The 16299-nt window shown below is 37.9% G+C and overlaps 1 protein-coding gene across 1 annotated transcript; it reads left to right on the top strand.

Annotated features, from left to right (window-relative positions):
• Positions 1–206: 206 nt before the first annotated feature.
• LOC127451159 (tRNA-splicing endonuclease subunit Sen54-like) lies at positions 207–15946 on the top strand. Its single transcript, XM_051715633.1, has 11 exons — positions 207–301; positions 2025–2183; positions 2765–2828; positions 2915–2998; positions 5095–5193; positions 5456–5508; positions 5617–5718; positions 10535–11115; positions 11289–11337; positions 14198–14311; positions 15274–15946. The coding sequence occupies exons 1-11, from the start codon at positions 240–242 to the stop codon at positions 15419–15421; spliced, it is 1515 nt and encodes a 504-aa protein (XP_051571593.1). The 5' UTR covers positions 207–239; the 3' UTR covers positions 15422–15946.
• The last annotated feature ends 353 nt before the right edge of the window (positions 15947–16299 follow it).

Below are 16299 nucleotides of genomic sequence, written 5' to 3'. Positions count from 1 at the left end.
ACACATTAAAGAGATTGTACGTCTATCCCTCACAGCCTCGTTGTCATTCCCGTCAAAAATCAAAGATGACACTGCTGTGTGTGAATAAGGTCAAACCATTGTTACTCGGTGTTCTGCGCTGCTGCCATCTACTGGCAAAGTCACACCATTGCAACTACACGATTTGCGCACTAGGACCCTGAAACCACACAGACAGACAGACAGACAGAAAGACAGAAAGACAGCAGTAAATATCAAACATGGCAGACAGTGACACATCTGCCGATACTCACAAACGCAATATTCATCACGAGCTGCTCAGGTAACTCTCGTAACACATCCTGTGTATCACAGTCATTATAGATTTAGTAATGTTAGTTTATTGATACGCTTGTGATGTCCAGTAACACGACAATATTCCTGTTAAAGCCTTATAATGCTGCACGTGCGGTTAGCAAGCAAATACACCAAACCTATAATGTTTTATCCCCCTTTTCAATAAAATCTGTCATAACGACATTATACTTCCAGGGCTCATCAAGGACAAGTTAAGGTGCCCTGCTTTTTTAAACACTTTATCATTTGTTTTGGTAGGTTTATCAGCAGGGGAATGTCAACTCCGTCACCGCGATAAAATTAGTAATAATATTAGGAAATATATATTTATATGATATAATGGCCCTCTTATTTTAATTTTAATTTTTTTTATTTTTATATTTTTATTGTTGTTTCTTTTATAAGTGTTGTTGATATTATGTGCTGTATGTTCCCGTTCTCAGCAATAAATAAAAAAAAAAATAAAAAAAATAAAAAATAAAATTGTAAATAAATATTATATTTGTATGTTACGCATGCTATTATATACAGTGGCCCCAAACAGTACTTGAACACTTAAGACACGCTTACAGTGTCTGAATGTCTTCATATAAAACGCCAAACCTTGTAACATTTATTATAAGAAAGAAAGCTCAAGCACACTTTTCAAGCAAAATACTTGGTTAGGTTTCATATATTACATTTATGGGTCATTGACTAATAAGGTTGTTCAGGTGATGAAAATTACAGGTCAAGTTTGTAGAAATGTAATCTGTGTGTTCATACTGGTTTCACAGATTTAAAAAAAAAAAAAAAAAACATTTGTAGCATTTAAAAAAAAAAAAAAAAAAAGGCTTTTAAGTTTATTTACTTAAAACATGTCATGTCTTATAACCATCAAGTAAAATGTATTGAACTGTTTTCCTTTCATCTTGAATACCTTGAGTGTATGCAACTTAATTATTACATTTCAAAAAAGTTTTCAAAGCTATTTTTCAAGATAAGACATATTTGTACAAATATTTAGATTTTTTTGAGTCAAGATTATCAAGAAGTGTTCTTGGGGTTACACCAAATGACTTTTTATATAAATGTCAAAATATGGATAATTAAAAATCTATCACAAAATAATGTTTTTTGTTTTTTTTGTTTTTTTTCACACAGTCTTGAGGGTCTAAAGGTCTCCTCATTGTTTTCCCTATTGACATAAAAATGGCTACTTACAGTACATGTTGGTTACACCTCTTGACTTTGATTTGGTGGACAAACGTTTTTATTATTTATTTTTTTATCATATTTTAAAACTAAATTGTTCGACAGTTTATTTATTTATTAAATTGATTATATTTTTATTATTTATTACTCTGCACTACTCATGACAATATGGTTTTTCTTTTAATGAGACTTTGATATTTATTTATTTTATTTATTAACCGTCTCAGGTGGTTACATCACTTAGACATTTTTTACTTTAAGCCCCAGAAAAAATAGCAAAATGACTTTGAACTCAGTAATTGAACAAAATGTTCATCATAGTAGAGGTGTATTGAAGTCATTGTTTTGTATGAATTGCATTTTCTTTTTTTTCTTTTTTCTTTTTTTTTATTTAATAAATCTGTACAAAAAATTGTGACATGTCATTGACCCATATACATTTAAAAAAAAAAATAATAATAATTTGTATTTAAAAGCAAACAATAAACAACCCTCTGTCATTGCTTTGCATGCAGTCCATCAGAGCTGTTTCAGGCGAGATCCCGAAGCCATAAGATCCCATTGAAGGGCCAGAAAGACTTTCTTCCCAGTGGATCAGAGCAGCAGAGAGCACGACTGCAGCAGAGTCTGGACGAGCACTGGACACTGCTGGCAGAGGAGCGAGTTGAGAGACTGTGAGTGATGATTGCCTGAACTCATTTCACAACAGTACATGAAAATCACTCGGGCTGGGCGGTATGACGGTGTATGCAGCGATAAAAATATGTTTACTGGTAGAGATTTTGCTATACCGCATATACTGAGGTAGATATATCTACACAGCTATTGGTGGGCTGGACTGTTTTACAATTTATTTACATATGAGGCAATGAAGAAACATGGATTAATGCAAAAATACAAAGCGGGACATGTCCCGCACCAGTCAACATGAAGCATACAGTAGTTAAGTTTTTTTTTTATGGTTGTAGGGCTTTGAATGTGGCTAATCCAATCAGAATTTAGACTAAGAACTTGTTTTATAATATTGTGTTTACTGTTTTGAGACGTTTTTTTTTATTTTTTATTTTTTACTCGTGTTACATAATGTACATATTTCATCGAAGTATTTAATTCACTGGATTATTACATTTCCACCAAAAGCAACCGTGATATCATATTACTCATACTGTGATACGAGATTTTGGTCATATCACCCACCCCTAGTAGTCACAAGAAATGTCTTGATGTTCTTTACTTTTCTTATGTGTCTGTACAGAGGGAATCTAGTAAAAGCTGCGTGGATCCCTGAGGAACGATTAGTAGAATTGCAGTCACCAGCAGTGAGTTCAACATCAAACATCAAATGAATGAATCTCTCAATTATTAATAGTCACCTTTTAGTGTCATGTGTAATGTGATTTTTCAGGGGAAGTTTTGGCAGACGATGGGTTTTTCAGACAGAGGCAAACAGTACCTGCATCCAGAAGAGGCTCTTTACCTTATGGAATGTGTAAGTGGACATTTTTTCCCCTCTTAATTAGAGATGCACTTATGTATCGGATTCGGACATCAATATTTTTAATAATTTTTTTATTAGGATATTGATCAAATTAACACCTCTGGCAGTTATCTACACCAATCAGCCACAACATTAAAACCACCTGTCTAATATTGTGTAGGTCCCCCTCATGCCGCCAAAACAGCGCCAACCCGCATCTCAGAATAGCATTCTGAGATAATATTCTTCTCACCACAATTGTACAGAGCGGTTATCTGAGTTACTGTAGACTTTGTCAGTTCGAACCAGTCTGGACATTCTCTGTTGACCTCTCTCATCAACAAGGCATTTTCCAGGGGGCCTGGGTAGCTCAGTGGTAAAGACGCTGGCTACCACCCCTGGAGCTCGCTAGTTCAAATCGCAGGGCGTGCTGAGTGACTCCAGCCAGGTCTCCTAAGCAACCAAATTGGCCCGGTTGCTAGGGAGGGTAGAGTCACATGGGAATAATGTATAATGTGGTTCGTTCTCGGTGGGGCACGTGGCAGCAGTGCAGTGCATAAAATCACGCAGATACGGTCAGGAGCTTCAGTTATTGTTCACACCAACCATCAGAATGGGGAAAAAATGTGATCTCAGTAATTTGGACCGTGGCATGATTTTTGGTGACAGACAGGCTGGTTTGTGTATTTCTGTAACAATTTTCATGCACAACAGTCTCTAGAATTTACACAGAATGGTGCCAAAAACAAAAAACATCCAGTGAGCGTCAGTTCTGTGGATGGAAATGTCTTGTTGATGAGAGAGGTCAACAGAGAATGGCCAGACTGGTTCGAACTGACAAAGTCTACGGTAACTCAGATAACCGCTCTGTACAATTGTGGTGAGAAGAATATCATCTCAGAATGCTATTCTGAGATGTTGGTTGGCGCTGTTTTGGCTGCACGAGGGGGACCTACACAATATTAGGCAGGCGGTTTTAATGTTGTGGCTGATTGGTGTAAATATAAATAATTAATATATTGTTTATTTTCATATTACTGAAAATTAGCCTCTCATTGGCTTGCAGTCTACAGCAATCAATTTTGCAATTTAATTAGTAAACCTGTCTGAGATAGATTTAATATAAGGTCTTTTCTAAGGACATGTCAATGTACACATGCATCAGATGGACACTTTTGAAGCATCTCACTTTGGTTGTGTCGTGTCATAAACACAGCGTTTTAGGTCGCTGTGTCAAGTTAACTGTAGTTCGAAACTTAGGAAAACACGTTTTGAGATCCCTGCGTTCAGGGCCGGCGCAAGCTATAGGCAGAATAGGCAATTGCCTAGGGCCTTCGCATTGTAGGGGGGCCTCCAAAAGACGTGAACTTGGTGATTAGCCAAGGCTGTGCATGATCCATTTAATTTCTAGCACTTGGAAAATACACAAATGACGGCTATTATCAGCGTTGCAACAAATAACATGTAAAATGAGTCTGATGTCTACTTGGCTATCGGGAAATCTCCAGCGCTCAAACTTTAGCGCATAGTCATGGATGCGTTTTCATGGTCAAGGTAATGTTCCCTGTGTGCTGTGCGTGCAGCCACGCTCAAGAGACACGGATCACAATTTTATCCATTGCACACAAGAAAATGAGCAGCAGAAGAGGCTATCAAATAAAGAGCAAGATATTGTTCTGTTTGCCCGCCGTTCTGTGAGTATCTAGATGCTTGACTTCTAAAGAACGAGCTAAAAGATGTTGAGCTTTTGACTCTTTTGAAATGCTGAATTCAGCATGTTTCTTAGAGAAACACCATGTGATGCATTCCTCTAAAAGGCTATTCATTTTAATAGTCGATGGATAAAATATATGTTCAACGAGAAATAAACTAAATTGAAAGCACAAATTGAAAATAAATATAAATAAAAACAAAATTCAAAACTACAACACTGCTTGCCATGATGTAAATATCAGCTGTTAGTTTTCTTTTGTTTTTTTTAAATCTATAGTTTTGTATCAGCCAAAAATTTCCAAATTGGTGCATTCCCACACTTAATCATATATTAGGTGTTGTGAGACAAAAATGTCGTCACTCTTCTGTATCTTTGCAATGTTTTCTTGTTACAGGGCAATGTACAGGTGTTTTACCGGGATCTTCCTCTGTCCATTCAGGAGGGCTATGAATGCTTTCTTTCTTGTGACACCATCACTCTTCACCAGTATCAGGTTTGTTTCAAGCATCTGTTCAACAGTCACCTGAATAAGTCAATACTTCTCAAAGGTGCACTCAGTCATTGAAAACATTTTACAAAAAGCACTTTTATACAAACAAAAATGATTTATACACATGAGATGAAGACAAACTTCATGCATCAACACCGATAATTGTCAGCATAAAGTCTACATCCTCTGGGATGAATAAGAGCAAAACATAAACAACTTTAGACCTTTAAACATTTATTAGTGTAATTTTTCGTCCTCAACATAGGTTTTTGGACATTTGAAAAGGCTTGGGTATGTTGTGAACAGATTTGACCCCAGGTAAAAACCATGTACTTACACTCGTTATGTCTATTTGTGTCTGTTTGAGTTAGTGTATACAAACTGTGCTATGAGATTGTTTCGATACAATTTCCATCTTTCACACAGTTCAGTCCCATCCCATTATGAGAGACAGCTGAACCTGCCAGCATCATGTGACAAACACAGACAGCAGCTGAAAAGGAAGCGCTGTCAGAGTCCTGTCTCCAGGTACACAAATGCACTCATAGTATTTATGATTATCTTTAATGTCACTTTAATTCTCATCTCACCGTGTATTAAAGATAAGATGTTTTTAATGGAATATAACTCCTTTAGTCATAAACTGCTGCCACATAAATCCTGGCTTTGTCTGTATTTTAGTTTTAAAGGCAAAGTTAATCCAGAAATGAAAATTCTGTCATTTGTTTTCTCATCATCATGTAGGGGTGGGCGATATGACGATATATATCATGGCGATGATATAAAGTATCAACCAATAGATACCATGTATATCACAATATGTAAATATCCACGGGCGCAGAGTGGGCTTATCTATCAGTGGACAGGGCTTCACATGAGACAGAGAATTGAAGAAACATGGACAGGGTTTTTCTGGCATCGAAAAATTTTCTGCGCCCGACCAAGCAAATTGAATGACGAAGCATTTGACGCTTTTAAAGCACTAATTCTTCTCATCTGACACGCAAATGTTTCACGTGACTCTGGCACCGAAGTGCGCAGCCTGAAGTCTTTTTGGGTATGATGCAACAAGCTTTGCACACCTGGATTTTTGGGATTTTCTGCCATTCTTCACTGCAGATCCTCTCAAGCTCTGTCAGGTTGGATGGGGACCGTCGGTGGACAGCCATTTTCAGGTCACTCCAGAGATAATCAATTGGGTTCAAGTCCAGGCTCTGACTGGGCCACTCAAGGACATTCACAGAGTCATCTCTAAGCCACTCTTGCATTGTCTTGGCTGTGTGCTTAGCCCCATTGTCCTGTTGGAAGGTGAACCTTCGGCCCAGTCTGAGGTCCTGAGTGCTCTGGACTAAGGATATCTCAGTATTATGCTGTGTTCAGCTTTCCTTCAACCCTGACCAGTCCCCCAGTCCCTGCCGCTGAATACACCCCCACAGCATGATGCTACCTCCACCATGCTTCACCTTTGGGATGGTATTGCGCAGGTGATGAGTGGTGCCTGTTTCCTCAAGACATGATGCTTGGAATTGAGGCCAAACAGTTCAATCTTTGTTTTATCAGATGAGAGAATCTTGTTTCTCACAGTCTGAGAGTACTTTAGGTGCTTTGTTATGTGTCTTGCACTGAGGAGAGACTTCTGTCTGGCCACTCTGCCATAAAGCCCAGATCAGTGGAGTGTTGCAGTGATGGTTGTCCTTCTGCATGATCTCTGGAGCTCAACCAGAGTGACCATCGGGTTCTTGGTCACCTCTCTTACCAAGGCCCTTCTCCCCCGATTGCTCAGTTTGGCTGGGCGGCCAGCTCTAGGAAGAGTCCTGGTTGTTCCAGTCTTCTTCCATTTAAGAATTATGGAGGCTACTGTGCTCTTGGGAACCTTCAATTCAGCCAAAAATATTCCCCAGATCTGTGCCTCGATACAATCCTCTCTCTGAGCTCTGCAGTTCCTTTGACCTCATGGCTTGGTTTTTTGCTCTGATATGCATTTTCAGCTGTGAGACCTTCTATAGACATGTTTGTGCCTTTCCAAATCATGTCCAATCAATGTGAATTTGCCACAGGTGGACTCCAATCAAAGTGTAGAAACATCTCGAAGATGATCTAGAGAAATGGGATGCACCTGAGCTCAATTTCATGTGTCATATCAAAGGGTCTGAATACTTACGTCAATGTGATAAAAATCATTTTTTTTCTTTGTTATTATGGGATATGGTGTGTAGATTTATGTGAAAAATAAATCAATAATTTAAAGCATTTTAGCATAAGGCTGCAACAACAAAATGTGAAAAAAATGAAGGGGTCTGAATACTTTCTGAATGCACTGTATTTATTTATTTACTTTGACATTGATTGTCTTGTTCCAAACAAAGAGGAAATAGTTTTAATTTATAAAGTATTTAATTCACTGACTGGAGTTCCAAAAATGGGCAATATTTAATATATATATTTAATATATAAACCAATTTTTACTGATTTTCCAGAAAACTTTTACTGTATTGTGATATATATCGTTATCGTGATATAAAGATTTTGGTCATATCGCCCACCCTTACCATGTCGTTCGAAGCCCATGTTTTTCTTTCTTTCGTGGAACACAAAAGAAGTTTTAAAGAATCCTCGCACAGCTCTCATCCAAACAGTGGCAGTTTATATAGACTACGGCTGTTAGCTCCAAAAAGTATCATAACATAGTAGTTCATACAACTTGCGCGCTATAATTCAAGTCAAGCCATACAATAGTTTTGTGCGATTTGAAAGATCAAATTCGTTATTCACTGCTAATGTTCCCCTCTACTGAAGCTCTCAAATCTAATCCATGTTCACGTTTAGATTCAAAAATAGCATGTCAGTGTGCCGTGGCAGGTTTTACGTCATTGATTGGTTTTTGCATTCTGTCATAACCAAATGCAATGCGCCACATCAAATATGCAGAGTGGAGAATGAGATTTGAGATCTGCAGTGAAGGAAAAGATTTTCAGTGAATAACGGCCTGCATTTCAGACTGTCTTCACACAAAGCTATTGTATGGCTTCAGAAGAGAAGTATGGAATACTTTGTTGTTTTTATGCAGGGTTTTTCCTAGGTCAAAAATGGTCTTCGCTGGTGGCTGATGTACACGGTCATCAGGATGCTTTTTTTTACATAATTGCGATTAATATTTAAGATATGTGGTTGCATTTCATGTTTGTAATGAATATTATTTATTTTTGATCATCTGAGCATCTAGAAACTTCTGAATTCAACAGAGTTTTTGTGCATCAAGGTGCTGTGTATATCAAACTAACTTAACACCTTATTTCTATAGGGCTAGTTATAATATTCATGAGTAAACCACTTTACTAATTTGGGACTGTGCTTCTATAGTGAAAATGTCCTACTCAATATTGTTTTCCTTTTACCAGACTCTTAATAATTAAGGAAAAATATTATTTTTCTGATATTTCTGCAGTCAAACCAGGCCAGTTTGTTTCCTAATATCAAGCATCATTAGAACAGGAAATGTATTACAATATTACAATGACTTATAATATATAATTAATAAAGGTCCAGACTTTTATTCTACATTGTACTTGACCTTGTGTGTACCATAGTTCGTTTATTGTTTGACAGATGCATTTGTAATGCCATAATCACAGGAAAGACCATGAGTGGGTCTGCATTTCAGTGGTTAGTTAGGTAGTTAGTCTTTCTTTAATAAACTGTTATTTGTTATGAAAAAAGAATAACCTTTTTGTTTTTTTTTAATACAGCTGCCAAAGTTGTAATTTAAACCAGAGCTCACATATTGAGGGAAGCCGAGCTGATGCGTGCGCCACAATTTTATGCAGGAAAAACCAAGTTTATGTCCTTTTTGGCACTTAACGGGCCTGATCACTATGAACTGTCATTGTAAGGTGCAATCACACTATACTTTGCGCTCCATTTTCTCCCATTCAGATGCATCAGAATACAGGAGATAGGAAACGCAAGCCCATGTGAAGAAATTTTGCATTCTGCTGTGTACCAAAATGACAGTTTTGTGAACTCTCACCTGCAAAACATCTTTGATGAGAAGATGTGCAACCAAAAGATGGAAACGTCACACACTGACCCATTGGCGCACTACAAAGAAAAAAATTTCAAAGCTGCATTTTTTTAATCTGTTATTGTTGCAGGAAAGTTTGTTTTATTTGTTAATTGTGAATTATTATTTATTATACCATGGTCTGTTCGAATACTTGATTCTGATTGGCTGGAATGTGTGCGTTAAAACCATTTAATACACAGGTAGTTCCAGTCAGTTTAATCACCATTCTAAATTAATACGGCTACTCTGCTGTCCTCAGTGAGGACACATTGCGAGAGTTTTATGCCTCTGTTCAAACTAGCTCCAGAAGCGAATATAGTCTCGTAGAATATAGTTTCGTAGGGGGGGCCTGGGTAGCTCAGTGGTAAAACACGCTGACTACCACCCCTGGAGTTCGCTAGTTCGAATCCCAGGGTGTGCTGAGTGACTCCAGCCAGGTCTCCTAAACAACCAAATTGGCCCGGTTGCTAGGGAGGGTAGAGTCACTTGTGGTAACCTCCTCCTGGTCACTATAATGTAGTTTGTTCTCGGTGGGGCGCGTGGTGAGTTGAGCACGGATGCTGTGGTGGATGGCGTGAAGCCTCCACACACGCTATGGCTCCGTGGCGACGCGCTCAACAAGTCACATGATCAGACGCGGAGGCAGCTGGGATTCATCCTCCACCACCCGGATTAAGGTGAATCACTACGCGACCATGAGCACTTTAAAGCGCACTGGGAATTGGGCATTCCAAATTGGGTGAAAAGGGGAAAAATCCCCCCCCCCACATATTCAAATTTAAATCATCATCTAAAATTGCTGCGTTGCTCACCATGTACTGCTTAAAACTGCTAGAGGGCGCCACTTGATCACGCACCGCTGACTGAAGCTCTGAATGGAGACCTTTTTGAGGTTTTATAATCGCGATTTCATTCTTAATTCAGTCAATCGTGCAGCCTTAATGGATACCGTACCGATGTTTCAGAGGCTAAAGTCTTCAGGTTTAGAGCGTTTTGGATGGTTTTCCCCTCATCATGAACCGTAAGTGCCACTTTTACAACAGTCACGTCAGCAGCGCCGATTTTTCCTCATTGCTGTAAAAATGACAAAAGAATATAAATAAAATATTACATGTTCTGAGGTGTGCCAACCCTTCAACATTATGTGGCTATTATTATTTCTGGATTGAAAAAAAAGAAAACAGCACAGGGAGTGGAAGGACATAAGGGTGAATAAATAATGACAGATTTTTTTTTTTTTTTTAACTATTTAACTAATACATCTCCATAATGTGGTTGCAGTGAAAAAGGTAGCATGTCGTCAATGGAGAAGACAACGGCTGAACATCAGAATGATGAGCAGTTTGCAGTTCAGACAACTCCAGATCAGCATCAGGAGGAGCCCATGCAGTCAGCACAAAATCCAGCTCCACATGAAACCTCTGAAAGGACATGGTGGATGGAAGGGGACATTCAGTCTCCACCTGCTCTAGCCCAAACCTCAGCTTGTCGCTGGGACTTCAGCTCCATCTCTTTCCCAGACCTGGGCTCTTCTAGGAGCTGCTCGGTCCACCTGGCGTCTCCAGACCCGAGCCTGCTGCCAGGAGCTCTTGAGGTGGGCGAGTGTGATGTGGCTCCGTGGCTGAGGAGGCTCAACATGAAGGAGGAAAGGCTGTCACGCCGAGACATAGAGCGGCAGAGAGAGAGGGATCGATACCACAAGGATATTAACAGTGACCGAGAGGTGCAGCGCTGCAGGAACTGGGTGGAGTATTCTCAGCTACTGGAGAAGAGGAGGAGTCAGCAGCAGAGAGAACGACCTGCCCACCTGTGGGAGAGGGAGGTGACGCCTCTAACTCAGCCTGGACAGTGCAACTCACACCGTAAGAATATATCTATAATAGTTTATCTAATGTATTTATTTTTCCAAAGGACCTGTATTTTATGCCTTTAATGCTTTAGAAAAGTAATAGGACACCAATTGATTTGGTGGAAAATTCTCATTCTTCTGTTCTTCCCATGTAACTTTTATATTTTTTTGTCCTTTTATGTGCAGGTGAACTGCTGGACCAGATTAGCATTATCAAGTCTTCCAGCTGGCTTGAGTGCGTTTCCATGTGTATATTGCCAATCATTACTGTGCTTTCCTCCGTTAACATTTGAATCTTGTGTCACATTGAAAATTCTGTCATCATTTACTCACCCTCATGTCCTTCCAAACTCGTGTGACTGACTTTCTTCTGTGGAGCACAAATTTAATTCTCAGTGCTCTCAAATAAAACGTGGCACCTTTAGCCGTGACTCTTCATGTTTTTGTGTCACAGACATGATGAACAAATGACGTTTGGTGTCATTGACATCATATTAATGTGCCATATTTAATTTGAGAGCTGTGGCGTAAGGGAATATTTTTAGTGAATAATCACTTAGATTTCAGTCTGTAAGTTGACTCTGCTCAATTGATAGAGTAAATTTGTTCCCTCAATTGAATTGAGTAATGGCGTCTCTAAAACTTGTGTAATTGAGTTCACTAAACTTGGTGATCATATAGAATTCATGTAGACCTTAACTGTTTAAATTGAAGTATCTAGATTGTTTCAATGTAATAATTTTAGATGAATGGACTAAAATTTACATCATACAATAACACAACTTAAATAATGAAGATTATACCTTATTCTATGTCAATCATTATATAAACGTATTTCTCCACAGAAATGCATAGACACCTGTACTTCAGTTGCATATGCCGTAGGAGAACTGAGATAACTGAGATAATGTCGACAGGGTTAACACAAATCACCCTAATGGTGACATCACACAAAACAACATAAATAATACTAAAAAAAGAGCTAAAACCTCTATGAATTCTTAATGACAACTATTTAAGTGCCTTTGTAAGTTCCCTTTGACCAAGGAAACATAATCATATAATTGAAGCGCAAGGCATTATGGGTATTCCCCATAGACTCAATTTTGTACTCAATAGATTAGTCTGCTAAATGATTAAATGTAGTTTGAGTTTTTAACACTTAAAATCTGAAGTCTATGGATTTTTAAGAAAAATAAGTTCAAGGAACTTAGATATTTGGGTTATGAGCCCAAAACTTGAAATTTCAAGTAATGTTTAATTAAGACAACTTTTCCAGTAATGACAACATTAGGGTTTACAGTACAGGTGCATCTCAATAAATTAGAATGTCGTGGAAAAGTTCATTTATTTCAGTAATTCAACTCAAATTGTGGAACTCGTGTATTAAATAAATTCAATGCACACAGACTGAAGTAGTTTAAGTCTTTGGTTCTTTTAATTGTGATGATTTTGGCTCACATTTAACAAAAACCCACCAATTCACTATCTCAAAAAATTAGAATACATCACAAGACCAATAAAAAAAAAACATTTTTAGTGAATTGTTGGCCTTCTGGAAAGTATGTTCATTTACTGTATATGTACTCAATACTTGGTAGGGGCTCCTTTTGCTTTAATTACTGCCTCAATTCGGCATGGCATGGAGGTGATCAGTTTGTGGCACTGCTGAGGTGGTATGGAAGCCCAGGTTTCTTTGACAGTGGCCTTCAGCTCATCTGCATTTTTTGGTCTCTTGTTTCTCATTTTCCTCTTGACAATACCCCATAGATTCTCTATGGGGTTCAGGTCTGGTGAGTTTGCTGGCCAGTCAAGCACACCAACACCATGGTCATTTAACCAACTTTTGGTGCTTTTGGCAGTGTGGGCAGGTGCCAAACCCTGCTGGAAAATGAAATCAGCATCTTTAAAAAGCTGGTCAGCAGAAGGAAGCATGAAGTGCTCCAAGATTTCTTGGTAAACGGGTGCAGTGACTTTGGTTTTCAAAAAACACAATGGACCAACACCAGCAGATGACATTGCACCCCAAATCATCACAGACTGTGGAAACTTAACACTGGACTTCAAGCAACTTGGGCTATGAGCTTCTCCACCCTTCCTCCAGACTCTAGGACCTTGGTTTCTAAATGAAATACAAAACTTGCTCTCATCTGAAAAGAGGACTTTGGACCACTGGGCAACAGTCCAGTTCTTCTTCTCCTTAGCCCAGGTAAGATGCCTCTGACGTTGTCTGTGGTTCAGGAGTGGCTTAACAAGAGGAATACGACAACTGTAGCCAAATTCCTTGACACGTCTGTGTGTGGTGGCTCTTGATGCCTTGACCCCAGCCTCAGTCCGTTCCTTGTGAAGTTCACCCAAATTCTTGAATCGATTTTGCTTGACAATCCTCATAAGGGTGCAGTTCTCTTGGTTGGTTGTGCATCTTTTTCTTCCACACTTTTTCCTTCTACTCAACTTTCTGTTAACATGCTTGGATACAGCACTCTGTGAACAGCCAGCTTCTTTGGCAATGAATGTTTGTGGCTTACCCTCCTTGTGAAGGGTGTCAATGATTGTCTTCTGGACAACTGTCAGATCAGCAGTCTTCCCCATGATTGTGTAGCCTAGTGAACCAAATTGAGAGACCATTTTGAAGGCTCAGGAAACCTTTGCAGGTGTTTTGAGTTGATTAGCTGATTGGCATGTCACCATATTCTAATTTTTTGAGAGTGAATTGGTGGGTTTTTGTTAAATGTGAGCCAAAATCATCACAATTAAAAGAACCAAAGACTTAAACTACTTCAGTCTGTGTGCATTGAATTTATTTAATACACGAGTTTCACAATTTGAGTTGAATTACTGAAATAAATGAACTTTTCCACGACATTCTAATTTATTGAGATGCACCTGCATATTACAAAAATTCACCGTTTGTGTTCTACAGAAGAAAGAAAGCCATACAGGTTTGGAATGACACAAGGGTGAGCAAATGATGATAGAACTTTCATTTTTTCTTTAATTGCTGTCAGAATAACTTGACCTTTCTCTCAAAATTCTCATTCAAATTAGGGTTTTCGATTAATAAATTGCCTAATCTCTGGTTTCTGTTTTCTCAGAATGACTCAGTCAGACCAGTGGAAGATTAGTTTTAATGTTTACCAACCAGACACGGTAGCAGAGTTTAAAAAGAGCAACCCTGGCAAGCCCTACACCCACATGTGTGTTTGCAGGTAAACACACTGACACAATATGTTGAAATGAAAGAGTCTGTTGGTTGATTACTTGCATTATGATTGCGCACAATGATTGCTTGCACTTGAACTGAAGAAAAAGCCTTTTGTCATTTTGTCTTAGTTATACAGAGGCTGAAAGATTTGACGCATTCAAAAGTTGTGAACAGCTTTTTGTCCTGTAAATTGGCAATGACATGAAATATGCATACAATCTTTAATAATATACTATATTTGACCTTGTATGACCTGTCTGTGATTATCTTACATTTTTAGAAATACCAACTAAATTTGGCCGTACAAATTCAGTAATTGCTAGATGGGGGAAAGACTGATACACTGTAATATTGTTGTTGCAATATTGATAAACTTACGGCAAGAAGTACGCTAAAGCTTGTTCAAGTATTTTAGGGCTGCCAAAGTTAATCCATTGACTGATGTCATTTCAGTGTTTAACGTCATTAAATGTTATCACTGTTTAGTGGCATTTTCATATTAAATACATTGTTTATATAAGAAACAACATTTTTATTTAATTTTAGTTAGTTTTGGAGTCATGAAAATGTATTTTATTGTAGTTTCAGTTTTTCCAATTAGTGTTTAATTTTATTTCCTTTATTTAGTTTTCGATGACAATAATTACACTGTTTAATAAATGTTTACATTATTAATATTAATAATCAGTATCAATTTATTTTACAGTGTCTTAAACATATCAAACGTAACTAAAATGAATTACTATAGTAATAACTACAGTATAACAGTGTATTTACATGCAGCTGCACAAAACAGTTAAGTACTTACTAATCTAGAATACACAGTAATACAGACACTGTTAAATAAAGTGACAGTATAATTAATTTAGTCTAACTGTTGGGTGTTTATGTCAAGCAACATGATGCATTTTTTTTTTTTTTTATCTTGACACAGCAATACTAATGTCTGTCTATGTCTTCTTACAGTTTTGATGGCCCTGTGCCGGATCTACTTGTCATGAAGCAGCTGTCCTTTCAAAGTGGAGAAGTCCCAGTGACTTTTGCTGTGGTGGACCATGGAGACATCTCCTTTTACTGCTTCAAGGAATTCAAACTGCCTACTGATGTGTATTGAAGGATGGTTTCTAAAGCATTAAATTTGGAATGTAGTCTTTGGGACTGAATGCACCTCGTATCTCAGATGAACTGTATCTGATCAAATAAATGTGCATCTCAGGGTATTAACTGAATTTTAATGGAGGAGTGATGGTAATCTGTCATGCTCAAGTTATGCCAATAGTATTATCACCAGCATTTATGTCATCATACAGTGTTTAATGTTTGGATGTAAAAAAAAAAAATTAAAAAAATGCAAAAATATCAGCCTAGATAAATCAGCTCATTATTTTTTGTGACCAGTGTTTATAATTCATCCAGTCAAGCCAGACTGTGTACAGAGACCATCTCTACAGGTTAAATGAATGCTTTATTAAACTGCAGCTTTCAAGGAGCATCTTGGTATTCCCAAGAAAGAGTTTTGTTTCTATGGACATATGTGTACTCCATATTGGAAGTACTGTCTGCCATCCTGTACGTTCAAATGATTGAAGTTTGGTACTGGATTGTAATAAACACTGGATAGTTCACCCAAAAATGAAAATTCTCTCATCATTTACTCACCCTCATGCCATCTCAGATGTGTATAACTTTTTCTTCTTCTGAACACAGATGACGATTTTTAGAAGAATATCTCAGCTCTGTAGGTCCATACAATGCAAGTGAATGGTGACCAAAACTTTGAAGGTCCAAAAAGCACATAAAGGAAACATAAAAGTAATCCATGTGACTCCAGTGGTTAAATCCATGTCTTCATAAGTGATATGATAGGTGTGGATGAGGAACAGATCAACTGTTTTACTCTAAATTCTCCTCCCTGCCCAGTAGAAGGTGATATACACAAAGAATGCAAATCGGCAGAATGTGGAAGTGAAAAATTATAGTAAAAAAGGACTT

This window comes from Myxocyprinus asiaticus, chromosome 14, assembly GCF_019703515.2.
Source record: "Myxocyprinus asiaticus isolate MX2 ecotype Aquarium Trade chromosome 14, UBuf_Myxa_2, whole genome shotgun sequence".
NCBI lineage: Eukaryota > Metazoa > Chordata > Actinopteri > Cypriniformes > Catostomidae > Myxocyprinus > Myxocyprinus asiaticus.
This window is presented reverse-complemented; position numbering and strand designations above follow the sequence as displayed.

Coding starts and splice junctions, on each gene's coding strand:
- LOC127451159 (XM_051715633.1), top strand. CDS start 240: ATGGCAGACAGTGACACATCTGCCGATACTCACAAACGCAATATTCAT. Junction 2,829..2,914: donor TAGAATTGCAGTCACCAGCA/GTGAGTTCAACA, acceptor GTGATTTTTCAG/GGGAAGTTTTGGCAGACGAT. Junction 5,719..10,534: donor TGTCAGAGTCCTGTCTCCAG/GTACACAAATGC, acceptor ATGTGGTTGCAG/TGAAAAAGGTAGCATGTCGT.